At 44.1% G+C, this 27,842-nt stretch overlaps 1 protein-coding gene across 8 annotated transcripts in view; it reads right to left on the bottom strand.

Annotated features, from left to right (window-relative positions):
• Akap6 (A-kinase anchoring protein 6) overlaps positions 1-27,842 on the bottom strand; it is a 440,592-nt gene that overhangs the window by 200,349 nt on the left and 212,401 nt on the right. For 4 of the 8 annotated variants that reach the window (NM_022618.2, XM_087554582.1, XM_087554583.1 and 1 more), the window contains 3 exon segments: positions 7,028-7,191; positions 8,277-8,373; positions 27,097-27,219. In NM_022618.2, coding sequence (NP_072140.2) covers positions 7,028-7,191; positions 8,277-8,373; positions 27,097-27,219 — 384 coding nt within the window. 8 annotated transcript variants of the gene reach the window in all.

The raw sequence follows: 27,842 nt of genomic DNA, 5'->3' as shown, positions 1-27,842 counted from the left end.
AAAATCTCTCTGTTGTGTTTATTGTGTATTATCTTTATAATGAATAGAAAGGTGGGGTGTGAGTCTGGTTGTAGAAGACGGCTTTCTATGGATTCTAAGTTTGTAGACAACAGCATGCATCTTTTTAACTCCTGGGTACTGGTAAACGGTTAGGGAAAAGTCAAATGCCTACTGACTTCAGTGGGATTTCTATGTGTTGATCAGAGACACCAAAGAATTTCACTCAAATTCTTGCTGAGCCAAATATTTCTATTTTCTAGTCAAGGCCACCAGTGATAGAACTACAGTAGGAGGACAAACCATAAGCTGTAGTCTTATCAACTATACTATACTACTACTATACAATCTTACCACATTGTACTACTGTACTCTACCCTACTCTATGCTACACTACTATACACGACTATACACTATACTACTCTACACTATACTATGCTGCTTACTACACTACACTACTATACACTATACCACTCTACACCACACTATGCTACACTACTATACACTACACTACTCTACTCTGCACTACTCTACAATACTCTACACTTCTTTCCACTACACTACTTTCCACTACACTATTCTACACTCAAGTATAGAGATGACCACTAGTTAGCCTTTGACCTACTATTAGATGTGTTTATTTTCATAATCCTTTCCACCAATCACCTCATCAGAGCCACAGGATGATAATATGCAAAACAGGAAATTAGAGAAACCCTTTGTAAAACTGGATTGAATCAAGATTTGGTAACCACACTGGCCTTCAGTGAAGCAACTCACTTTTGTTTCTGACTTTCAAAAATCATAAAGCATATTCAAAACAAAGTTGCCCTTCTGAGAACAAAAGAGGGGCTATTAACGAATCCAAAGGAGAAGAAAGCGCTCCCTAGGTTCTCAAAGCAGAGTTATGGTTACACAGTTGAGCAGAGAAGGGCCCAGGGCTCAGTTAGAGCTGACTGGATGCTGCGTAGATTCTGTAGAATGCTAATGCACTTCCCACCCATTTGCTTTCATCAAGAACACCATTCCATTCCAGGCTGCCAACATCCTAATTAAGATGATCTGAATCTTAGGTGATCTATTATTCTAGATCTAAGATAGCCCAAAGCACGTTAGACAAGCCCTTACACTATGTGCTCATGGGAATGATAAGACCACTGAGCGGGAAAGCACGCCTTCTCTCATGTACAGCTCAGCACTGGGCAGAGCGTCCTGTCAGCACTCAATAAATAAACAGCTAGGCCTTTGCCTGTCGTCTCTCTCTCCTTGTTAGATACAATTTAATCTTACTATCTCATTTCTAGTGCCTTTTGACATTCCATGCCTATGTTTTTATTTGCTTTAGGTAAAAAAGGAGGGGGGGTCTTGAGTAGATTTTAATATGAGTGTATAGCAGTATAGATACTGACAATATATAAATATCAATATCTCAATGTTTCGTAAGCAGAACTTATATTAAAGCACACACCGACTACGTGTGTCCCTCAGCTAGAACAGACCTTAATGCTTAGACTCAGAGGGGCTTTGGAAAATCCAGGATCAAATCATATTCCAGAACCCAGAACCACAGCATCAGGTTCTATTATCACCCCTAATGGCGTCATCTAATGCAGAGAACATCTTCTTAACATGTCCCCTAGCTCACCCATTTATCATTCTTTAATTAAGCAGAATTACTCACAATTTGTTTGTCCAAGCACTGGACTTCGGGTAAACAAGCATCCAGAGTGCCTGTTAATACTGAACTTTCCTCCCATGACACCTGAAGACAGGTTGGGTAGTCATGACTACCTAAGGCCAAAGCTTCACAGTTCCCAATCCCAGTCGGACCTAAAAGTCTTATCTGTAGACCTGCACAGACATATTTAGAGGCCTCCATGAGCTGATGTTCTAGATGAGCTTCAGAGTCTGATGCCCATTTCAAAGGAACCTCAGAGAACAAGGATGACATAAGGGGCCCCGAGCCCAGAGCATCCAGATGCCTGCATCCTTTAGGGAAACGAAGATACTGCTTGGGACCCAGGGCAGGTCATGCAGCCAGAACCTGCAGGGGTTCTGTGTTCTGGAGACCTAGATCTGTTTCCTTTAAAAGGACACAGAAGCTGTTGGCGCACACTTTCAGTGATACAACGTCTCATGAGGAGATCCTGGCCCCTAATTCCACATTCTGAAGGATGCCAAGTTTCAGAAGAGAAAAGTAAAGAGAGGGCAAATGAGAATATTTTAAAGGAGACAATGTCAATTAATTTTCTCTTCCTCAGGATGTTCTGGCTTTTACCTTGAAAGGTCAAAAGAATGTAGCTTCTGTTGAAACATTGAATAGTCACTACATTTTGAAATCTTCCAAGTGCATATCACTAAAATAATTAAGTACCAAGCCTCTAGTTTAAGTTGATAAACTGTTATCAGTATTTCTGAAAATACATAATTACAAGCATATTTTAAATTCTTGGGTGCATATGCTAAGGTTGTACTTTTAGAACTGGTGAATTATGTTCTCTATTTCCATGTATAAAAGATCTCGCAGTCCTGGGAAAAACACTTTTTTAAAAACTGAGATACAACAAATAAGGGATGCAGCTGAGTCCTGGGGGAGACGTTTCCCACAGTCTTTGAATTTCCTCCTAGCCTCCTCCTTTACAAGATTTCTAAGACCAAGCCCTTTCCCGCAGCCTCTCAAACAAGGTAAAAAGGAAAAATACCCCCCAGATATATTCCTTAGATTTTCTATTATGCTTCTCAGGCTCTCGGTAGCTTCTGAAGTAAACTTAAGATGAGTTCCGGAGTTATTTTTATTATGTTTTAATTTTCATTCCTCTCTTGGGTCTCAGATGAAACAGATAGTTGTAACTGCTGTGTTTGGGGATGCATTTCATGGCACAACTTGTGAGCGACCGGAGCAAGGTCACATCCTAGGAAGAAGACTCCTGGGAAGGGCAGGAAGCGGCGGAGGCTAGCCCTCAGTCCAGGGCAGCTCTAGTGTGGCCTACCTCAGCTTGCACTACTGGATGCCACATGACAGAAAATTCCTAAGCAATATGTATGTGTGTCCTTCAGACTTGGAGTCTCATTGCTCAAGTCACCAATTGGGAAGGATCTATTTTTTCATCCTGGGAGCCACAATGCTGACCCTGGCAGGCAAGCACAGTCGCCTATGGCAATGGTCCTGGGTTCCAGACTGACCAACCATCTCATGCTTCTGAGTCGATGATACGCCGCTCTCTCTGCCCATCATCTTCATCTTGGCAAACATCCTCCCGTCCTTATTTTATAGCATCGACTCCTTCCTTGATGCTTTTCCCCCATCTACTTAAACCATCTTGTAATCCAGTTTCTATTGGAATTTTATCGAATCCATTATAATTATTTGTCTCTTGTGTCGTTAGACTGTGAAGGCTTCTGCATTACATTTTGCCTGATTAGGATTTACTCCAGACCACGCTCTGCTCTGCACACTGCATTTATGTCATTGCTGGCTTGAAGCTTATTTAGTGGACAGGCCGGCCCCAATCTTCAATGATCCTAATGCCTCTGTCATTAGGACTAGGCTAGGACTGGTGTGCTAGGACTGCAGGAATTCCACGAAATACCTACTCTTTATAAGTATTCTTTAAGCTAAAATAACAGACATTTGAAGCAGAAATTGTCTTTACTGCTTAAATTTTTCTTTCTTTCTTTTCTTTTCTTTTTTTTTTTTCAGAGCTGGGGATCGAACCCAGGGCCTTGCGCTTTCTAGGCAAGCACTCTACCACTGAGCCAAATCCCCAACCCCTAATTTTTTTTTTAAATATCATTATGCTCTCCGAGGGTTGGACAGGTAACTTATGCAAGTCACAGTACACAATGGAGGGAAGAAACAATTTAATGGGAGTTAGCATTTTTATCCCACTATGTTGGTCTCCCAGAGGTTAAACCCAGGCCACCAGACTGGATGCGGAGGGCCTCCATACTTTGAGCATCTTGCTGGCCCTCTTGCCTCTATTTCACTAATGAGAAACAGGAGACACAGAGAAGTCGGGTAATTGTCTCAAAGATACCTGGTGGTAAGTGGCAGCCATTAATTCAAATACTCTGTCTCAGTCTTGTCCCAAGTCTAAGAGAAACAATTCATAAACATGAACAAATAGGGCGAAAATCCAATTTTCCCCCACAGTACCCTTAGCCTTAAGTTTATTTTACTCGCATCCTTGAGTATGGATGGACGTGTTTGTCAGGGAAGGTCACCTGGCACCATAGCTCCCGGGTTCCCCGTGTGCAGACACCACACTCTTCTCGTGTTTTCATTGGTGACGTTTGTTTGTGTGGTGACGTGAAGGCACCACAGAGCAGAATTGTCTTAACAGGGACAAGTCTGTTCTCTGTCAGCTGATGGAACCTGAGACATCGTCTCTTCTGCAGTGACTCAAAAGCAAGTGTTTGTGGTTTTTCTCTTGTTTTCCAGGAATCAGGGACAGGGATCATCACGGGTCAGGGTCCTTGATTCCCCTTCTCATCCTTCAGGCTACCCCTTCCCAATGCACAGTGCCCCTCATTTGGCCTTTTAAATAATTGTTATCTCTTACACTTTGTATTTGCTCTTTTTTCCCCTCCTTATAATAATTCTCGGCCAAGGTAGAGATTTAGAAAACTCAAAGCTATTTTAAAATATATAGCTAAATACAGGTATTAAATACAAGTATGATCTATTTACAAAGTCATCTAGAGCACTGTTATCCAATGGCCATGCTAACATTTCATTAGAATGAGGTATAGCTCAGTTTAATCAAACAATCCTAGTTTAAGCATTTAGCTGGTGTTGTCTGCCGTTTAAGTAACAATGCCTCAGACAGCCTCCCATTCATTGGTTGGATACATATGGAGGGGGGCAGGGGGATGAGCTGTTGGTCCTGTGCTCTGAGGTGGCTTTCTGAGAATGCTGATGTCTCTTTTTCTCTGGCTTGAGGAAGTGGCTTCTTTCTACCTTAGGAAACAAGCTGACTGAAACTCAGTCCCGTTGAACATTTAACCCCAGCACAGCTCTCCTCTCAGTCTGGGTGCACATCTCTGGAGATCCCTGTGGTATAGCATGCTCACCCTCACTCGTGTAAGCCAGCCTCCCTGGCCTCATGCCTTATACACAGCCAAGAATGTGTCTACACAGAAATTCAGGGTTATTTCCCACTTAGTCACAACCTGCCCTCCCCCACAGCAGGTCAGCAGCTTCCTCCTCAAGACCAGACCACTCTATGGAATGTCACTCCCTCACAGCAGCCCTCCCTCCACTTTCCCCAATCTCTTCTTCCTTGCAACTTGTTTCCCTTCATTGTTTTAAGGGTAGGGTCTCAAGCCTGACCCTCTAGACAAGCTCCACCTCTGCCAGGCCCTGCAACCTAAGTCTGAAAGTGCAGACTCACTCTGAGACTTAGCAGCTGTGTGCCCTTAGGCAAGCTGGTTAACTTCTCTGAGGCCTCTTCTCTGTGTTTAGTGTTTGCTGTGGTGTTAAATGAGAAATACAGCAGAATGCAGACCAGCCTGTGAATGGAGACTGGAGTGACAGAGCTTTCGTGTTGGCAATCTCACCTATGTCCTCGGGCAAGCACTCTACCGTTAGTCTACCTCTCAGCCCCTCTTTCTGGTAAATAAATAAAACCCAACCCGGCTGGTTTGTGTGCTTTCTTAGAATTCCTGCTCCACTTCCACAGGGAAGCCTTTGCCAATCAACTGCTTCCTGTGGAGGGAGATGTCGACTGACTACAGTCCAGTCCTTGGTGCTAGCTGAAACTCTGAACCTACCAGGTCACTTCCTAATACGCTCTCAGGTGCCAAGCTCTTCTCTCTCTCTTTTCAAGTGTTTCCTGAAATGTGACCCCCTCCATGGAGTTGCCAGGGGTGCTTATCTTGCCTTTCAACTCTGTTGCCAACAGATAAAGGGGATCCCCTGAGCTTTCACTGGCTGCATGGTCTCAGTGTCCTCGTGGGGCTGCCTGGGGTTCCTGCTCTGCCTGTATTAAAGTCTGAGTCTCAGAGGGCAAAGTGGGTGTTAACTCACTCTGAGCACAATGCTCATGCAAGTGTGCGCTGAAGAAATGTGGTTTCATAGTGTTAATCGCTCTGTCCATGCCAGGAATGGAAACCATGAACTTTTCAATCTGTCTCCCCTCCGTGCTACAATATGATCAGATCCCAAGACTACCGCGCAACTAATTTTCTGGAGTCCCTTTCACAAACCGAGAAACTGTTAAGAAAATGTCAGATTAATAAAATTGTTTTCGACGTTGTAAATCCGAACATACCTTTACGACAGCAGTATTCCGAATTAAAAGGCACTTCATTTAATGTTCAGTGGCATATGTTTCACAGGCTATTTTGTAAATCCAAAATGGATAATCAAAACATGCCAATACTCGTTTTTTTTTAAAATACTTGCTGTACTCGGTGCGTGCACCATTACGGAGAACTTACACTCTGAGCAGAAAGATTTGTAGCACAGCATATGACCTTCTTCGCACTACAATGACCATCCCCTAATTAGGCAATGCATCTGATGGTCATTAACAGGAATGAGATAATGAATCACTTTCTCTCTTCTTTGTTAATTTGCTGTAACCAAGCGGCTAATGGATGTCAGAGCTGAGTGATTGCACTGATTATAGTGATTTATAGTTGCAACAAAACAATTTAAAACCATTCTGATTATTCATGTTAAAGATGCTTTATGTTTTGTTTACTAAATGTTTTATGCCCCCCTCTTTCTCCCACCCCAGAATCCTGTCCCCCTTCTGCTCTGCTACTTGGCACAAAGAGACCTCTTCCTGGAAAACTTGAAAGTTGTTGCCTTTTGTTTTTGTTTTTTTTCAGCCAAGATATATATATATATATATATATATATATATATATATATATATGGAAGGAGAGAGAGAGACAGAGAAGGAGTTACAAAGTTTACCCACTAGAAACGAAGAGCCTTAGGGGTGGAAAGAAAACTTCAGTGGTGCCTAGTTCAAAAGAAGACAGGAATGAGAGGGAATAAGGCAAACTTCAAGCCACTTACCTTGGGGCTTCCCGTCCCCTCCTCGTCCTCCACAGACACATCAGTAGCCAGTATCTCGGCTTTGATGGTGTCCAGGGCTCTGAGAATCCAGCTGTGTTGCCGTTTGATTTGCCTCTGCAGCTCCTTCCATTGACTCGCAATCATCCTCAGCGTGTCCTTCAGTCCTTCTCCAAGGGAGAGGAAAACACAAGTTGTGGGCCCGGCTATATCTTTCCCCACTACGGGTCGTGACATAGAAAGCTGGGTGGCCATTTCAAACCATAAGCATGCTTTCAAACGACCTTCCCACCGTCTGCCACCTGACACTAGGAGCTGAGACACAGCACAAAAACAGGGCAAGCATATGCAGAAACTGACTCCGACTAGGTGGTTTGGTGCAAACAATACAAGTGGAACAGATCGTGATGTGTAAATGCCATTAACACTACAGCTTCACAGCTCCAGTATAGGGCCCTGTGTTTATCTGTGTGCAGACTTCCTAGTGATCAGAAAGAAAGATATCTGAAGACAGATACAGGTAATTCAATTGGAAATACAGTAAATAGGCCAGAATCAAGAGACTGCTATTTGGCATTAACACATCTGCCTAATGCTGGTTTTTCCTGTTTGTATAGTAAAGGGGGGGGGGGAGGCTTCAACCCACCCTGTTTTGTACTCTTCGGCTATCAGGATAAGTGGAACCATACAAGAAAACTACTTTTTGTTCATTATGCGTTTTTCATAAATGCGCCAACACTGGTCTAAGAACTGGTTGAAGGCCTAAGACTCTGCTAATGCGAAGACCTACAGAGAATTTGCCGAATGTCCACACGTGTGAAGTGGCAGAGAAATAATCAGATGTCTGTGGGCAGCCTGTCTTAGAGCCATAATGATGTCTATGTTCAGCCTAGTGGATATGCATTGTGTCTGTGAGAACAGCTCTCATTCATTATCTTAATGTTACTTCCAGAGCTCCTACATCAAATGCACGTCAATGCGAAGTTTTCAGGAGTGTGATTTCAATTGGAACTCAGGCGGACGGCAAGACCCAAATAAAATGAACAGACCATTTGGAGGCAGTATTTCATCTTATAAGCATCACAGCATTGTATGCAGTATATGAAACATTTATAAATCTTGAAGGTCAATCTGATAATGTAAATATTAATAATACATAAGGAAGTGAATATATGCAGTAATTTACAGCAATGCGTCTTCCTTCTTAATAGTCCGGAGACATAAAGACCTGCAATATTTCAGGAGGATTTACCTGCTTTGTGAGATACAACGAGCTCAAGAAGTTGGTGTCCTTCTTCCTCCACGGCTTCCTTGAGGGCACAGTGGCTGTCTACGTTCAACTTAAAACTCTGTAAAGGAGCACAGGACCAGCCATCAGCTCCGGGCAGGTGGTGACACACAAAACACGAGCGGGCGTGCACACTCAGTTGCTACTTTTTATCAAGAGCCCCGCAGCCCTATTTACCTGACAGAGACTAATTTGCAATACTAAAAGCTATTGATATTTGGAGTCTGGGCTTTAAATGTTTCTATTAGACTAGCAGAGTGCATCTGTTTGGAAACAGCTCAACAACTCCAGAAATTCATTATGACTTTATGCAAAGTCACATAGGCTATGTGGAGAGTAGCAGTGTTCAATAAAATACAACGAATTGCCACCCGCCCATGTGAGCTTTCCTTCATTTCTAAGAGCCATTGGTGATGCAAGTCTTTATGAAACCACAGAGGTTGACGGCAGAGAAACCCCGTAGCCTCATGTCACCTAGATGTACCCACAAATACAGGACCGTTTGATTCCTCCCCATTCCTGGACTCTGCAGGAGCCGCAGGACAGCTGGCTGCTATACTCTGGATTCCAACGCTTTCTAGATCTTTTTTATGCCCTTTAAAAGCTTATTTCTTAAGATGTGATGTTGTCTTACAAATAAACACACTTAGTACATCATGAGTATAGTCGCTCATGACAGTCACTGACCCTCTCATGGTTCATACCAAACTCAGTCACGGCTTCCAGGAACCCTCTTCAGATACACTTGGAGGTAGTTTCCTCCTCCTCCCCCTCTCTCCTCCTCCTCCACCTCCTCCTCCCCTTCTCCCTCCCCTCTCTCTTCTCCCCCTCCCCCTCCCTCTCCCCTCCCCTTTCCTTTTCCTTCCCCCTCTTCTTCTTCCTCCTCCTCCTCCTCTTCCCCCTCCTCCTCCTGGTCCTTCTCCTCCTCCTCTTCCCCCTCCTCCTCCTGGTCCTTCTCCTCCTCCTCTTCTCCCTCCTCCTCCTGGTCCTCCTCCTCCTCCTCCTCCTCCACCCCTTTACATGTGCTGCTACTATGGAATTTATCAGGGATCCGCTGCTGTATTTCCATCTTTAGCTTGCAAATTATAAGCAGATTAAAGATTGCTAGTTTCACAGACATCATATCGCACACTAGGATTCACGAGTTTGTGGTCATAGTCAAATTTGCTGAGTGTGTCCAGTGATGCTCTCTATGGGAAGTTTAGATATTTTACAAAATTCAAATGGTTTCCAAAAACGTTTTTCCCAGCTCTGAAGCGTTGAAGGAAAACCACAGTACCCATAAGCAACCAAATCACTCATTTGTCTTTGGGGCAAGAATTCATCCCTTGGCTTCACTAACTGGAAGTAATGTGCTGAATATTGGCTTCTCATGATAAAGTTCCAAAATGTACAATGTGTTTTCTCTTGTGAAATGTCATGGGACAATATGTGAACACACTGTACTGTGCTTGGTGTTAAGCATATCTGACACAGGATTAGGCGACTCTACACTGGGTTTAACTTTAATTGAAGAAGTTGGATACTCATAAACTGTAAGATTGGGTCTTCATTCTGTGATTCATGTACTGTGTGTGTTCTATGGTGCCAAGCCAGGCAATGGAGACTTGAAGACCAAAACCCATGGGCTCTGGCATTAGTGGACAACCGAACTTGGGGAATGCAGACTGGGTTGTTGTGGATGCCCAGTGAGAAAGGGATGCTTTAAAGTATAATAGACAGAAATAGAATGAAAAGAGAGATAGTATGAAACTAAGAGAGAGAGCCATGTAGCACAGAGATAAGGATTTGAACTGTTGCATTTCAGTGATGAATTATGTCATCCGGCCTTCTTTAAGAAGATACAGTAACATTTCAGCTCAATATTCGAGAAAGGCAATATCTGGCTCCCTGCATACTGCCCAGCATTTCTTATATTGCTCCTTCTGCTACAGGGATTCAGTCAAATAAAACTATACAATGCTCAGAAATCTTGATACTTCCTTTTAAACATAATTATTTAAAAATATCTCCAGATGTATTCATTTCATGTGCATGGGTATTTTACCTGCACGCATATATGTCCCCTGTGTGCATGCCGTGCCTGTGGAGGCCAGAAGAGGGAATTAGGGCCCCTGAAATGAAAGTATGGATGGTTCTGAGTCTCTGTGTGAGTGCTGGGAACAGAACCCAAGTCCCCTGCAAGAGCAGCAAACGCTCCTAACTGCTGGGCCATCACTTCAGACCCCTCAGTGCTTCTGATCCGTCCAGTTAAGGCAGCACCTGCGGATATCTAAACGTTTACTACCTTATAGTTAATCGTAGCACCCTTTTCTTTCTGTCCCTGCTGTGGAATTCCTCTCTATGGAAGCAACGCCATTTAGACTATAGGACACAGGTTTCAGAAATGGAAGCAGGAAAAAGAGAAACCTCTAAGACAAATTCATCAAAGTTTGGGGAGAAACCTGTTGTAAAGATTTCTGCACTGCTATACATTTCATGCTGGTGATGTCTTTGGCTCACGGTTTACCTGTGTGAATGTCTAGTGATCACCAGCCTTCAAAGAGGCACACGGGCCTGTGTCTCAGTGCCAGAGAGAATGGAGGGGCCCAGGAGGATGCTGGCAATTGGACATCATTGAAGCTGAGAGTATAGAGCAGAGGCATCTGGAAATGGCTGGGCTTCAAGATGATGTGGAAACATTTGATTAGGAAATTGGAAAAGACGAGGTATTCATTATTAGGAACGAGACAATCTGATAAGCTCAATGTTGTATAAAAGAACCATTTAATATAACTATTACCAGAATGGTGCATTATTGCTTGATTTCAGGTGTGCCCATTAACCATTAATAATAATATCAAGTAAGGAATTCGAAACAGGCCCCGGAGAAGGCAGCCAAGCAGTCACATTAACACAATTGTCAGTGAGATCTCAGGCTGTTAAAGGATTCTTTAATTCACTCTCCTTGTGCTGCCTCCACTTCTCCCTAAAGAAGGGTTTTATTACTTCTGTGAGTTTGTTCTTTCCATTAACCCGATAGCTGAGCAGGTCTCCATCCTTACGCTGTTAGCGTGTTTTCTCCCAAACGCCTGTAGTGTGTTCAGTTCCTCTGCAACACCCACACCTCTCCCCAATGGTGCAGAGAATTCTCAGGACTGAATTTATGCCAAGAACATTGGCCTAAGCATGCCCCCATGATCCTGTGTCACCCATCTAATGGCCTGGATCCCAGGGAGCACGGAACTGTTGTCAATGTCCATAAAGGACCATGCAACTCAATTGACAAGGAGAGAACACACAGGGGGCTGGGAGAGCTCAGGGAGGGGCTGGCAGAGGGCTCTGTAGGGGAAGAGACTTGCCAGCATTTCAGTCCTTCACTTCCTGAGGACCCCTGTTACAGGAGAGGACTGACTCATGCAGGTCCTCCTCTGGTTTGCACACTCAGTCATACACACACAAGAGGAAATCAGTTGGCTGATAATAAATAAATAAAGTAGGCCAGCAAGATAGCTGTGAGGGTTAAGATGTCTGCCAAACGAACCCAAAACCCTGACTGCAATCTCTAAAACCTGAGCTCTAGTATAAGGAGAGAACCAACTCCCCGCAAAAGTCCTCTGAGCCTCACCATGACTTCCACACACTCTCCCACACACACATATGTACACAAACTAGATAGATAAATATGCTATTTTTTCAAACTATTTTCTTCCAAAAAGAAGATCCAATAATTGAAACAAATGCTGATTATCAAAACAATTATTGAGATGACATTAGCCAAAATGCACAACAAAGGTAGAAGCCATATTCAGTGAATAGGCATGGCCCCTGGTTGAGAGATGGGGCCATCTCAAAAACTTTAACCCAGAATTCTTCCTGTCTAAAGGAAAAGCAGGGACAAAGAGTGGCTCAGAGACTGAAGGAAAGGCCATTACGAGACTGCCTCACCTCAGGATCCATCTCATCGGCAGACACCAAACCTAGACACTTGCTGGTGCCAAGAAATGCTTGCTGACAGGTATAGCTGTCCCTGAGAGACTCTGCCAGAGCCTGACTAATACAGATATGGATGCTCTTAGCCAAGCATTGGACTGAGCACAATGGAGGAGTTAGGGGGAGGACTGAAGGAGGTGAAGGGAATAGCAACCTCATGGGAAGAACAACACTATCAACCAACCAGATGCCCCAGACCTTCTAGGGACTAAACCACCAACCAATGAGTATACATGGAGGGACCCATGGCTCCAGCTGCATATGTAGCAGAGGATGGCCTATCTGGCATTAATGGGAGGGGAGAATCTTGGTCCTGTGAAGGCTTGATGACCCAGGGTAGGGGAATGCTAGGGCGCACTGAGGCAGGAGTGGGTAGGTGGTGAGTGGGGGAGCACCCTCAGAGAGGCAGGGGGAGAGGAGTGGAATAGGAGGTTTGTAGAGGGGAAATCTGGAAGGCGAACAACATTTAAAATGTAAATAAATAAAATAACCAAGAAAAAAGAGTTTTAAGGCAACCAGGAAAAAAGGATAAAAAGCAGTTATTGTAAGTTAACCAATGGGCAATGGGGTTATTACAACATCTGGCACCATCAGCTTTTATAGACCTGAATGTGCTGTAAATTCAGACAGCTCAGGTACACCCAGCTGCTCTGTGGGTACTGTCTGTATCTACCAGGTCCCCTGAGCACTGTGAGTCTTGGGATGTTTGAGAAGTACCATAAGTACCAGAAAGAACCCCAAATTCTTTCTTGAGTGAATTTAGTTTTTTCTAAGTATATAGTATATATAATCTATATATTAGTATATCTTCTAGGTGTATTTTATAGGTGTATAGGATAGTTATATTTATTCAGCGGTTCCTACCAGATTTACGGATGAAAAGGGAGCAACACATAGCCACAGTCTTTGGGCAGCTTATGGTCTAGTCCATTGGGTCACAGAGACAACTACAGGTGTATTTGTATGACCCAGCATAGAATACGTGTGTAACCGGGATTTGATGTGTGATACCAAATGGTAGAGCTTTTGCCCTCAAGCAAAATGGAGTAGCCTTGCCCAATGGGATTCAAATTTGTTTAAATTAAAAATATACTACATTAGTCAAGTTTCAAAGGCCAGTACTGAGTAACAGCTATGGGCCCCCACAGATCCAGTCTCAGCAGGGCCTGCAGAGAGCTCATGAGGAACAAACTGACTTGTATGCAGCTCTGGAGAGGTCCTTCAGAGGCGCAGAAGCAAGAAGCTCTGAGTGCTTCATGATGCCGGGATAGTCTGCAGGTCTGCACAGCAACGGTTACTACACAGGACTTGACCCCAAGAGTCATGAGAGAACCATGGTGACATGCCAATGATGTGAGGGACTGGCGCAGACCTAAGAGCTAGGAAGGGCTTGCTGCCTGCTGCATACAGACTTCATTTTTAAGGACGCGCTGGAGACAAGCTGGCCGTTATAGGAGGTTGCCGTGGTGATACGGGCCAGATGTTTCTGTGTGTTCATACTCTTTTTAATTAGAAAAAGGTATGTATGCTTTTTCTCCTAAATGAATAGAAGAAAATTGGAGCAAATCTTCTGCCTTTTTAAGTTTTTCTCCATGCATGAGAGCAGTGTGTGTGCCAGATTCTAGTTCTTTGGCTGTTCTGATGCTAAATACCAGAGGTTATTAGTCAGGAGTCTCCAAATGTGAAAGGCACGTTGAACTGATGAACTCTTACCCCCACTGTCACTTAAAGAGATGGTGTACATGCTGATGAGTAAGACGCTTGGTGACACTTCTTCACACAAAGATTTTCATTCCCTCAGAAAATGAGAACAAGGCTTTCCACAGGGCGGTGGTGTGCTGGGGTGGAAATAAGTGTTTAGCTAGAAACGCCAAAGCCTGAAGTCATTACTGTCTGCCTCAGAGCGTCTCTGCTTAGGAGCCACTCTGCACTGGGCCAAACACGAGCTGTTTGCTCTGTCAGAGGGCCTGGGCGAGCCAGCAGTCATAATCAATCACGAGGAGCGTGGTAGCTCCTGCTCACAGCTCCACAATGCCATCCACACCAGTTAGATGCCGGTGCTCACAGTATAAAGTGCACCTTCCGAAATACCATGTAAGTGAAGACTGAGAGCTCTTTCAGTAAGTGTTTAAGTACCTCTTACAAACTGGTAAGATATTATATTGCGATTTTAATGATGAGGCAATGCACGCAAACATATAGAGGATATAAACAAAAATTAAAGACAAAATTATATCAATAAAATTATAGATGTTAATATGTAAATAATCTCCTTGCAAAGACAAAGCCGACTTCAAGAAAACATACAGAGCATCCGTATCACTTGAGGACGGTGACGCCAGAAATCAGCAGGGTCTGGTCTCAGGAAGCAGGCCATCCTTTAGGGACTTTTTGAAACAAGGTGAAACAAGGTTACTACATGGTTGTGAGAATTTGAGACAATGAGTGGAAACCATTAGCACGGTCTGGCCATGAATATTGCTTAGAAAAATCCCTGTAGTGTGTGTGTGTGTGTGTGTGTGTGTGTGTCTGTGTCTGTGTCTGTGTCTGTGTCTGTGTCTGTGTGTGTGCGCATGCATGTGTATGTGCTGTGTGTGGGTATGTGCATATGTGTGCATATGCATGCATGTGTGTGCATGTGTTTGTGCTGTGTGTATGCATGTGTGTGTTTGTGTGTGTGCTGTGTGCGTGTATATGTGTGCATGTACGTGTGTGTATATGTGTGTGTGCTAAGTACATGTACATGTACGTGCATATGTGTGTGTGTATGCAGGACAGTGCATGACCATGGGCATGTGTTTGTGAGCATGTGTGTGTGTGCTGTTTGTGTGTCCTGTGTGTGTGCTGTGTATATGAGTGTGTCTGCATACATGTGTGTGTGCTGTGTATGTGCATTTATGCATACTGCCTGTATGTGCATGTGCACATGTGTGTGTGTGTATATGAGCATGTACATGTGTGTGTGCATGCTGTGTGGATATGTGCATGTGTGCATGTGCATTCATGTGTGTGTGTGCTGTATGTGTACTGTGTTCATGTATTTGTGTGCTTGTGTGTGTGCATGTATATGTGTGTGTGCATGTGTATGTGTGTGTGTACACTAGTGCATGAGCATGGGCATGTATGTGTGTATGTGTGTGCTATGTACGTGTGGTATAGGTGTGTGGTGGGCATATGTCATTCAGTATTCATTCTGTGGAGGCCTGAGCAGCACAAGTCTTACTCTATTGCTCTTAACTGCCGTGAGAAAGGGTTTCCTGCTTGAACGAGCGGAAGCTCACCCTTTTGGCCAGGCTGTGTGATCAGTGAACTGTTGGAATCTGTCCCCCACTGCTGGGTGTAGAGTCATGTACAGCTGTGACGGGCTTGTTATGTGGGTACTAAATATTTGAACTCAGCTCCTGTGCTTGCAGATAAAGTGGTCTTACCCACTGAGCTTCTCCCTAAGCCCTCTCATAAAGGTTTAAATTCACACTCTCAGGTTGATAAATGGCCTAGGTTGCCATGGGATAGGAACCCCTTATTGCTAATGCTCTCTTCCCCAGAGACAAACACCATGACTCTGTTGCTTTTGTCTACCTACTGGCGGCTCACACACAGGGACACCAAAACCAAAAATGTTACTGAGACATAAGGAAGAGAAGCCAATGACCCTGTCTTTTTTTCCTCGAGGGTGTGCCCTCGGATGGGTCCTGTAACCCGCTGGGCTTCCATTCCTTTATCAAGGCAAATGGACTCGATATTTTCCAGCCCTTGAATTCTTTGATTTTTATCTTTTTTTTTTCGTCAAGGCAGCTTAGGAAGGGAAACAGGAGAGGTTTTATTTACTTTAGACTAGAGCGTTTTCAAAGAGAGAAGAGTCCCGAAGGCCATCCAACTACTCATCGTGTACCCCAGGGCAGTTCTATCCCCAGACTGTCCCTTCTAATTTTAGCCATCTCTGAGGAAGTCTCTTTTATCCTGAGCCCACATAGTTCTTCCCAGGAATTTAAAAGCTCTGTGAACTTCCTTGTGCTTCAGATTCTTCTGCCAAATCATCTCTCCAGCATCCTGGTTGGAAATCAGAAGTGATACGAGAATATGCCAATAAGATCCACATGCTGGGTCAGTCACCAAGGCCAGCCGTTGTCCCACTCATACCTCTGCACACTAACACTGCTCCAAGCCTCACTGTGTCCCTTCTTAGGTCGCCCACGCAGCCTGTGGCCACGCCCTCCCTCCACACAACACATTGGTTGTGTGTTATACGCTACAGGCACTATTATCTCAAACTCACAAATAGGACCATGGGCAGAATGGCCGCACTTACCGCTCCCAGAGCCGAGGGAGTGCCGTGGGCATAGAATAGAGTTAGTCTAGAATTCCATGGACCGTGTTAAGGAAGCCACAAGCATCTCGTGGGCTAGTGCTAGTGACCGGCAAAGGTTTCAGAACTGGGTGGTGATGTTCAAAGCCCCGTTCCTCTATCAATCTCTGTTTAGTTCTGGGCAACCTCTGTCTATTTAGTTTCCTCATTTGTGAAAGGAATATTAGTGCCTATTTCCTAGGTGGTAACAAGATAAAAATCCCTTGATACACGTAGAACAGAGCCTAGTATATCATAATAGCAGCACAGTAATTGTTACTATACAAAACGATGTCTTCAAAACAGCTCAGACAGAGGCCACCTCTTCCTAAGTCCTTGAATGGCTGGCCGGGGCTAAGTGTCAGGCTCAGCCCTTACCTGGCTTCAGATTCTGTCTGCTCAACTGCGAGGGTTCTCCACCCAGTCGTCTACTTGTTCCTCTAGGATTCTGCTCTTGCTGTGCCTCTGTCTGCCAAGTGCTGTTCCAGCAAAGCCCCGTCACCCTTTAAAATTCAATTCAGTGTGCTCTCTAGCAAGGCTTCCCTGATCTTCCACCCTTGACACTTACACCCACAGCCAGCTTCAAGCCTCCCCTTAACCGACCTCTGTTCAAAATTATTGGCAGGTCTGTTTCCCAACCTTGGGCTCCTCGAGAGAAGAGCTGTGGTTTAGAAGGGCGTGTGTGCGTGGAGACTCATCCCGAGGACCGGTTTCCGACAGCCTGCAATATCGGGAGTTATCAATACGACCACTCTGCACTCGAGAGTGGTTGATAAATGTCCCCAAATTTTACTCAGTGAACACCATGTAAATGGGCTGTCATGTTCCTTCGCTTACAAAATTACTTGCCAATTACGCTTAGATGACCCAGCATAATTGCCATGTAAACTGTACCCTGTTGGGGTAACCTGAATCATCAATTTAACTTTATCCTTTCATCATGTGGTACTTAGCACACAATTAAATAAATGGCCAGTCACTGTACATTTTCCCAAGAGAATGAAGTGGCGACTTTTGTCTTTGGTGTTTCGGTCACAACGATCTGTAACACACCTTCCGCTATAACATCAGAACGCACCATCAGAAGCTTAGGAAGAGGACGTGGTGCATTTAAGAAAGGACGTGGTGCATTTAAGAAATAATTTCCAAGTTCTCTTAAAATTAAAACCACATGTTTAAAAAGTCTTTGTTTTCCTTTAAAACAAACAGACAAAAAAAAAAAAGCAAAAGAACTCGTTCCTCCTGAAGAGACTTTGCTCCCAAGATCTCAGTTCATAAAAATGGCTCCAAACCTTTGAAAGAGAATCTGGCTTCTCAAACAATTTATAATTTATTTCAGAGGGGTGTGTGTGTGTGTGTGTGTGTGTGTGTTTGCGCGTGCATAGATGCAGCTCACTGAGGTTGACACTCTTCCCTGGTACACTGGCTAATAACTTATGCAAGATGTAGATAGATGAGTGAGATCCTGGGTGCTGACGGTGACTCTGAGTGACGGGATTTTCATTTGCTTCTCTGGATGCGGCCTCCACACCTGACACAGGTAATCACATTGACTCCTCAGAACGGCAACATCAGGCCACACACATTCTCAAACAGAGGTTCTGTCTGAAGGGACTGTTTGACTTCTGGAACATACTGTTTGGAGGCCCTGATTGAAAAGGAGGTCAATGCCAGCCCAAATATCTCTCTACCCCCTGAGGTGGAATAATTGATGTGCGGCAGCCCTTAAGGATGTGGAGTCACCAGGGTGATGGATGGATATACGTGTATTATTCACACGTACATCTGCTAATACACAGGTCCCAGTGCAAACACCAGGACTTAAGAATATTATGTGGATTTAGGACAGTCCCTGAAGGACTCCAGTTCCATTAAAAATTTGTTTTGGCAGCCTGGGGCAGATCTATTCTAACTCCCACATGCTGTATGCATTTGAAAGGGGGAACCAAACCACTTTAAAAATAAATTTAATAAATTTTGTAATGTCAAGTCATTAACATCCTGTCTAGTCATACAGCGTTCATATTTTTAAGTAGTAATAGTAAAGCTACAGGATTTTAACCCTTCTAATAACTGAATTACCATTTTTATTTCCATTGTGTTTTTTTTTTAATTGCTTTATCTTGGCAAAAGAGATGAATCCCACCCCTACAAACAAAAGGAAACCTTCAGGGTTCCCCCTTCTTCATGAGTTCTTCTTGTCACAAATTCACTTAGCAACACACAGAATTTCAACTTCTCCAAGCACCTGTGAGCCATTCCTGCCGTATACTCTTAAATATTCAAGGAAGATGTGAAAGGTCCCCCAAATGGAAGAGGCTTTCTCGCCTGCCGCTGCTAATCTCACCTTCACAACAGTCACATGCCAGGTCATTTTTCTCCTGGTTAATATAAAAACCTCGAGTTTTTATTATTTACACCAGATAAACTGACTCGAGATTCCAAAATTCCATGCAATAAGATGTGAGTCCCTTGTCCATAATCAACGTCCTCAGCCCTGTGCATAGGCCATATAAAGCAAGGCCCATCTGCAACTTTTCTTCACTGCCCAGTAGTCCATAGTTTTGGATATGCAGTGACTGATAAACACACCACTTCTCTGATAATCTAGTTAAAAGCAGCCATTACTGTCTAAGAAAAAAAGTTATGTTAGGAAACTGGGCACTAATTCTCAAAATAGTGAGAATTGTTGGATATGATGGCCTACGAGCCCTTGAATCAGTTGGAAGGAGGTGAAGTTCTTCCTGACTGTAAGGTAGCACGCATGTGTCTCCTAGACACACGGAACAAACCATATGAGCCCTAAATGTGGTTATGACTGTCACATGTCCAAAATAAGCCTCCCATTCTGCCTACTCCCCCTCCTAATGACAAAGCAATGACAAAATGCCCAAATGCTGAAACTCCTGACAGACCTCCATCCCCACCCCACAAAGCAAAGGACTCAGCTTGGGAACTGAATATTTGTCCTAAGAGGAGGAAACGTGTCATATCCCACTAAACACTCAGCTACACTTTAAACTGATGGGAGTCCAGGGACGAGCAAATGGAACTTCAAAGCTCCTGGAAGGCTGTGGCCTTGCTCCTGAGACTGAGGGAGGCAGCACTAGACTGGTCCAAACACAGGGCTCTGGCTTTTGAAGTCTGGCGGACTGAGCCCTGGTTGCAGAGCAGCACAGCCCCATGGCAGCTACCGGTCTTCTGAAGCACAACTTGCTTAGGCCATGGCTGCCCCATCATCTCAGCGGAGAAAAGGAGGCAGGAGAGGTGGGCAGCAGGTAAAAAACAAACTCTGTGATCTAACTTCAAGCAATGAAAAATGGAGCAGAGGTAGACGTAGGAGGGCAAGCAAAAGACAAAACAGTCAGAAGTGTTTGGGAAAAACTGTGAGCAGTACACTGCTTTTTCTTGTGGTGGAAATAAAATCGATTGAATCAGAAATGAAGAGATCTAGGTGGTGGCAGCAAGCGTGAGCATCTGCATTTGCTGATCATTCTCCCAACCAGACTCGGTGCTAGTTAAGGCCAATTGTGTTTAATGACGACTGGGGCAAGGGGGCAATAAGGATGGGTCAAGAACAAATGGATTCTGGTGCTCCGCTGCCACCTTGTGGCAGCCAACTCAAATTACAGGCACTAATGCTAGGATGAACAAAGGGGGTCAGAAGGATGTGCTTTTAAAGTCCACCTGTAAACGGGCACTCAGATATCCCACACACAAACCAAACATGGGTCTGCCTAAGTTCCTATTACCCACAGTGAAAGCTGTTCCTAGATTATGAAAGATATTTTATTGTTATTATTATTGTTGTTGTTGTTGTTGTTGTTGTTGTTGTTGTTGTTGTTATATTGGGAATATGACAAGAAGATTCTCTACCAGTGTTAGACTGAATATTCCTGGAACATTATTTGAAAAAGAAAGCAGAAATAAGGAGGAAGCTTAAATGCCCATCATGACAAGATTTAACTAAACTGGGGCATGTCCACAAGATAAAATATTAAGTCGCTATGAAGATGCACTGGTTTTATATATATATAAGGAGAGAGACATGTCTTCAGAAGCAAGTTACTGAATAGAATATCCAACATGGACTTTCAAGTGGACTTGTCTTACAGGAAAGGGCTCAAAGGAACCCAGGACAGCCTGCTTGAGCTGGGTAGTCTGCAGGGTGGTTTCTGCCTTTCAGTTTATTGTGTTTCACACTGTTTGCTTTTCCCACTGAGTACAGTATAATGTTTCTCTTTAACTAGACACTGAGTGAGAGACAGGGGCTGAATCTCCCTTCCTCAGTCCACACTACACACTGTGAAGTGATGATGTCACAGTACTTTGGTACACACACACACACACACACACACACACACACACACACACACACGGCACTGCCCGGCCATGCTGAGAAGTGCTCAGCCATTTGCATACCTCCCTGTATCTGAGTCTTACCAACATTCTGTTGGGTGTCGTGCAGAGCACTGTAGACCAGAACAGGGCAGACAAACAGATGTTGTCTGACATTTCTGACTGAACATGAGTGAGCCTCAAAAGCAGATCTTGGTGTGAATCCCTGGTTGTCCCCTTTAATCTACTCCTGGTCTCCTTGCCACATCCCCTCACCGACAGCTCTCATTGATGAAATGTTCTTAATCTTGGCATTCACCTACAAAGTCTCCGATCTTAAACTCGACCCTCCATATCTAAGATTCTAGATTTGACTTCATACCCGGGGTTTTGCCAGGTGTAGAGACCCAGCATGGCTTCCCAGGTCTGGCACAAATTGGTGAGATGTCTCTGTTCTTTTGGAAGAAAGACCTCTTGATGGTTTCCTTTCAAAATATTTTCCATTCACAACACAGACAAGGGATTAATTCCTTTAATATTTAAGAAACTCATGATAATCCAGAAGTAAAATAATAAGAAAGACCCAGCAGAAGAACAGGCAAAGATAATGAGCAGAAAGGACCCGAGGAAAGAAAAACAAATGACCCCCCCCCCGGTTAACTACGCATGGGCAAAGCTAAGCCACGTGCCAACAAGCTCCAGCGGCAGGCGGTAGTGGGCGTGTTCAGCACTCAGCGCAAACTGATCACCTCCACCAAAGACACTTTATAACGGATGAAAGTTTTGAATGTGCGTAACTTTTAGCCAGAAAGTCCAAATGTAAGGACGTGCTCACGCTAAAGAGGATGAGTAAGGTCTAAGCATGTGCACAGAAACATTACTTAAAATAGAGGGCCACACAACCTCAATGTCTAGCCCAAAGGATTGCTTAAAGCAAACCATGGCGTACTCAGAATGGAGACATCACAAAGCCGTGCAAAGGGGATAAGGTGGTCTTACAGTCACTGCTTTTGACCTGCTGCTAGTTTAAACTGGGCACACAGCAGAGCACATGTGTGTAGCTGTTTTGAAATACTTGGGGTAGCCTCAAGATGATAGCAAGCAAGAACGAGAGCTGGTGTGTGAGAGAACAGGAGAGAGGTCTCTCCTCAGCCCTTGTAACTGCCACTCACTTCATGAAGTTCCTGTCATATCTACACACGGCCAGTCAAAATCCACATTTTGGGAGAATGATAACTACTAGTCTGTGTTAGAACATCAAAGGCTGTGCTCAAGCCCGTTCTCCACTGTGATCATTCAGTTAATCTATGCCAGCCTGGCCTTACCCCCGTGGGATTTGTGATTGACTCCTGCCACTCTTCTGTTTGACACAAAGACAGAACCTTCAGTGCCCCAGAAAACGTTTGGTGATTTAAATCGTCATTTGGTGTACCTTACTATCCAGTAGCGCCCTTCAGGGCTTAAGTGGAGTCTCAGACACACCTGATGGCTTCCCTCCCACACTTTTCCTCACGCACCCTCACTGTGAAACCCCTGCCCGAGCTCTCTCCTCTATTTTGAACCAGCAGAGTGATAGATGCCCTTCCAGGCCTGCATCTAATTATCTCTAGGAAAACAATAAACCTTTTCTCCGAACTCCTTCATTTAGCCTATAAAATTTTGCTGGCTAGGGCTATATCATACAACCTATGGTCGTCTCTATTCAATGGAAGGCCCCCAAGAGAAGCCAACTTTGATCAGTGCGCGCTAGCGCAGGGGTTCTCAACCTGTGGGTCGCGACCCCTTGGAGGATTGGGAAAGTCAAAACACATTAACACAGTACAGTTCACAACAGTAACAAAGTTACAATTATGAAATAACAATAAAAATAATTTTATGGTTTAGGGTCACCATAACACGAACTGCATCAAAGGGTGGCAGCATTGGGAAGTTGGGAATTGTTTGAGAACCACTGCTCTAACCTCAGTGTCTGCCTGGCTGCACGAGTACTTCATACATACGAACTTGAATCTTGACTTCGTAGTCGTCTTACTGTCACACAGCCCTCGTGTATCAAATCAAATTAAAAACGTTGCTTCTTAAGACAAGCATGGCAGGGCCTGCTATCCCAGTACTCTGGATACGGAGGCAGAAGACTGCAAGCTGGTGGCCAGCCTGAGCTACGCAGTGAGTTCCCTGACATCCTGGGCTACATAGTCAGATAGTTCTTACAAGAATGTTAAAACTCCCAGGCAATATGAAATTGGTCAGTCTTTGCACCGTATAGCATGTGGCACCTACACAAATTTCCTTTCCAAGTTTAAGACTGGCTCTGCCCTCGGGTTAGCCATTCTTGCCCAACTGTCCGGTCTGGCTGGGCTATAGTGGACCACCCTGGATACTCTGACTGGCTATAGATGAGTAAAGATCTGGCTTGTTTTCCTGGCACTGGTGTGGTCCTCATTTGGTGAATTCGGCAAGAGTTGCAAGGACTCTGGAGATGAGAGTTCTCATTCTAGAAGCGCATGGGCAGACTGCGCATGTAGCCCGTGTGACCGCCTATGCTGCCTTACTCCTGAACATTTCCTTAAAGGAAAGCCATCTAAACACTTTGATGCTCTTTTCTTAGCACACGGTCTATCCCAGAGCTTCATCCCCTGGCATGTGATGGTTATTCACAATGTTTACGTGTATTGTCCTTCTACTCAGATACACATAACTTGAAAGACCGTGGAGGAAACAGATTAAATGTCCATCAAGAACTCAAGGCATACAGCGTGGTCCGTGCACATGTTGAATGCTAGTCAAAAGCACAGAGAGAGCATTGGTAGATGCAATGTCAATATAGCTACAGGAAACAAGATGAAGGAGAGAGATCGGGTGCCCGGGCCCATAGGACAGAAACCAAACCAGCCATTGCTTGGGGATGCAGTACAGTCTGGGAAGGGCTGAAGGAAGAAATCTCAAAATGTCACGAGGAAGTTTGGGGTGATGAATGCCTCACTATCATGATGTTGGTGGAGTGTATATATGTGTGTGTGTGTATATATATCAGATTGTCAAAGCTCATGAATGCTTACACTCTAAAATACGTACTCTTACAGGCCAAACACTCCAGTGGTGCTGTTTTTGAAGAGGATAGGAAGTGAACAACAGTGAAGGAAAGACACAGGGGAGTCTTCTCGATAACACATCCGTACGATGCTACTTCTAAAATTGGTTTCAGAAAAGGAGAATGCCCAATACTTGCCGTGCACCACCTCCAAATGACATTTCCTGAAAATGCCAGTTTCCAGAAAGATGGGGATTGTGTTTTTGAAGGAGCAGTCAGGTTGCAAGCAGATGATTAATTATCGTGGAAAATCACTGATGTACCATGACAATTTCACAGTTTCCTACAGCTAAAGTAAAATTCCTGTGTCTCTCTCAGAGAGGCAGTGCAAAGCTTTAATTGATTAGTGTTGGAGAAAAACCCTTGGCAGCCATCATTGAAAATAATTGAATTAAGTATCAAGATATAGACGGACAAGTGTTGTTTTGGTATTTGTTGTTCTTTACAAGAAAATGCTGGGAGACGCTAACTATTCCAACGTATTAGATGAGAGAAGACACTCACTCTCCAGGTCTCACACGCCTAAAGACTAAAGACTGAATCCTAGGATCTAGAAAAATGATTTAGCCAGTGTGCCTGACAACCTCTGCTACTGCATGGCACTGGAAAAACCCTCTTGCTCCCACATCAGGGAGCAACAATGGTTGGTATAGACTAAGCTAAGATATGACTCTCTAGCCTCACTTGAATGGTTCTTATAGAAAGGTAGACTTTGCCTCCTTTTGAGGCTAAAAGAATCTTAGTTCAGCACAACAATAATACAATAAGATATGGATTGCAATTAGGGAAGGAGGGGAAGGTGGACAGAGAGAGGCTAAGTCTTGTCCTATGGTCACTGGCCTGGGAGAGTCCAGGGACTCCCGGTGATTTCTGTAGCATTCCCCAGCAAACCACGCACAGAAGGCGAATGTGGATACCACACATTGCCATTCATAGCATCAGAAGTAAAATGTGTGACTAATTTAGCAATCAATGAACTGGCCTGCAAACCATAGTTTCTCACCTTTTGAAAGCAGAGATAAGCAAACTGTGCCTATATCATCCGTATTCTAGCCAGAACAGTCAACGGGAAAGCAATAAGCACACACACACACCCACCACCACCAAATGCTAACGTAACCCTTACAGGCTGCTCCTCAAGAGAGGGATATCAGGAAGGACTCTATGGAGAGCCACAGCACTGGGTAATGACTCTCATGTTTAGGATCAGAACATTGTCTTGAGGCAGGTACACATGACTAAGCTTCTCTATAGCCACCTATAAAATGTTCTGCTATTGTTAAGGCTAGGTAGAGTAAGGTCATAGACATGGTAGCAATTTAAATGGAGTAATAATATAAAATGTTACTTCTGCCATTGTATTAGCAACGTTTTAAGTCAATATAGATACATAAAGTTAGTTGCAACTACATAAGCTAGAGCAATACAAAATACTCTCTCATAAATGAAAATTCTAGCTTTGGGGCCAGCACCGGGATGTTCTATAGGAGAGCTGAGACAGGACTATGCAATGGTTTCATGGGGACACCCTACGTAGAGAGGAAAGGGTCCTTGCCAACCACACCACACAGCCACTCCACCTGGCTTTCGATGAGCAACCCACAGCTATGGCACCTATGCCCTTGTGCCCTCTGGAACCTCAGAAGCTGGATGTGTGTTTTCCATAAAATATTAAATCAAGAAAATTAAGACAGCACACTTGATGTGAAATAAAGTTCATATAGTCCTGTTTAAACACAGATTAGAATTTCTGTCAGAACAATGCCAGGGCAACGCTGACATTCTAATTAATATAATTTACATCATAAAGCACTGAATATCTTTATCTCGCTATTATGAAATGCCCTACAAAAAAAAGTGAAAAGTGTGTTCTACAGGGAATCGAGTGCGAAGGGCAGTCTTTCCAAACCCAGTACAAGAGAGGCACTTAGGCCACCGGCGTTTCTACAGACCATCAACCCAGGCCGTCCTTGATCGTCTGCAAGCCTATCTGTATGCGGCAACTGGTTTCTGAGGCTTTTAAACTTGCAGTTACATAAAACATGTTCAAAACACAGCATTAAGTGAACTAAAATTCTCTCTTCGTGTCCATCTTTTGTCCTTCTGCAGTTTTTCCCATGAACCACCCCATAATGGGACTCTCCATGATGCTTACTTGTTCCAAATTCTAAGCGTGTAAGAGGGGCAGAAACCAGCCCCACAGTTGGGCACCCAAGGATTCCTGTTCGTTGCCTTTGCCGATTTTATGCTATCGGTGCAAGGAATAGAGATGAGATCCTGAAAGCTTGAGTTTGCATTTCCTACGACAACGTGCTTTTCTGTCACGCTTTACCACACTCCAGCACGTGGTTCCCACCCCTCCATAATTGATATCGGCCGTTTGAAGCATTCGGTGCAAACCTCCTGAGGTTCATCAAATGTAGCCTGGTCTATAATTCCTGCTTTAAACAGACTCAAAGCATAGTCACCCAAGTGCTAACCACGACGGACTCCCTGGTTTTCCCTAAGCACAGGGCCCAGCATAATGACAGTTGTATTAATTATCTGCCGGAAAACCCACGTAGCAGCAGAGATGATGGAGATCATCGTTTTAAATATTTTATTAAAATAGCCAAGTGTATAACAGATTAAATAGACCTCCTTGATAATGAGGGGTTCATTAATTTTGCAAGAACTCCAGAAAGCTTCAGAATGGTCATCAAATTTTTCTCTTTTATTCATTTATTTTTTTTTCCAAGAAGAGGGAAATCTTCAATCGTCACTTTAGAGAGCATGGGTCTAATAAGGTTTTCTAATGTGTTTTAAAATGGCGGCCCTTCTGGAGAAAGCTTCAAATCATCTGTTTGAAACATGGAGTCCTTAGGTGTCATATTATTGCTTGAAACGCCTGAAAATGGTCAGTTTGAGGTTTAACCCCATTAAGGTTTCAACTCATTATAATGACGTTTGCCAACTAAAACTAATACCGGGCCTAAACAAATCCTGACACTGAAATCCTTGACGGAAAGAGAACAACATGATCTACCAAGTGTGCCTACCAAGTGTGTCTCCAGGTACAGCCGGAGGCTGTCGGTCTCGGCTTTAGGAGGAGTCCAGTTCTCGGTGGTCTCCATGGCTTCGTTTAGCCACTGAATGAATTCATCCAGCTTGTTCACAAACCCCTGTGAGAGAAGAGAAAGAAGAAAGGGCACAAAGGAGCGTTAGCTGATTATTTTTAAAGTCAATCTTAAAAATTCCAAACTCAAACTATGGTAACCCCTCCTACTGTTGGGTTTTGTTTGTTTGAGGAGGGGGCGTTATTGTTGTTATTATGTTGTTTGTTTGGTTGGTTGGTTTTTTGTTTTGTTTTGTTTTTTGGTGATGACCACTGCTCCTGGCTGGAAATCCTTCCTAATAGATCAACTCTCCTCCTGGATTTCACCTAGGAGTGCTTTCCAAGAGAATGATTAGACCTAGACCGTGCTGTGCCCTGCGTAAGTTACCTCAAAACGTCTCTAGTGCGTGACAAACCTCTGCTTGCCCACACCCGAATCGCATCCTCACTTGGGTGGCATTTGAGTTCAGACGACCCTATCCACTCAGTATGTGGGGAACTGAATTACTAGAGCTGAATGAAGACGTTTGTTTTAAATGCAACTGTGTCTAAAGATACCTGATTGTGTCTCATCAACAGCTCAGGTTTCTGTGGCTGAGCCTGTGGGTACTCGGAGGAAAGAACGGCAAAAAAAGAGACAGACACCACGGAACAAATGCAGACAGACACCTGACTGGCTAAGTATGTCTG

This window comes from Rattus norvegicus, chromosome 6 (genome assembly GCF_021556685.1).
Source record: "Rattus norvegicus strain SHRSP/BbbUtx chromosome 6, alternate assembly SHRSP_T2T, whole genome shotgun sequence".
Taxonomy (NCBI): Eukaryota; Metazoa; Chordata; class Mammalia; order Rodentia; family Muridae; genus Rattus; species Rattus norvegicus.
The sequence above is the reverse complement of the archived record's forward strand: the minus strand, read 5'-3'. Positions and strand labels throughout refer to the sequence as shown.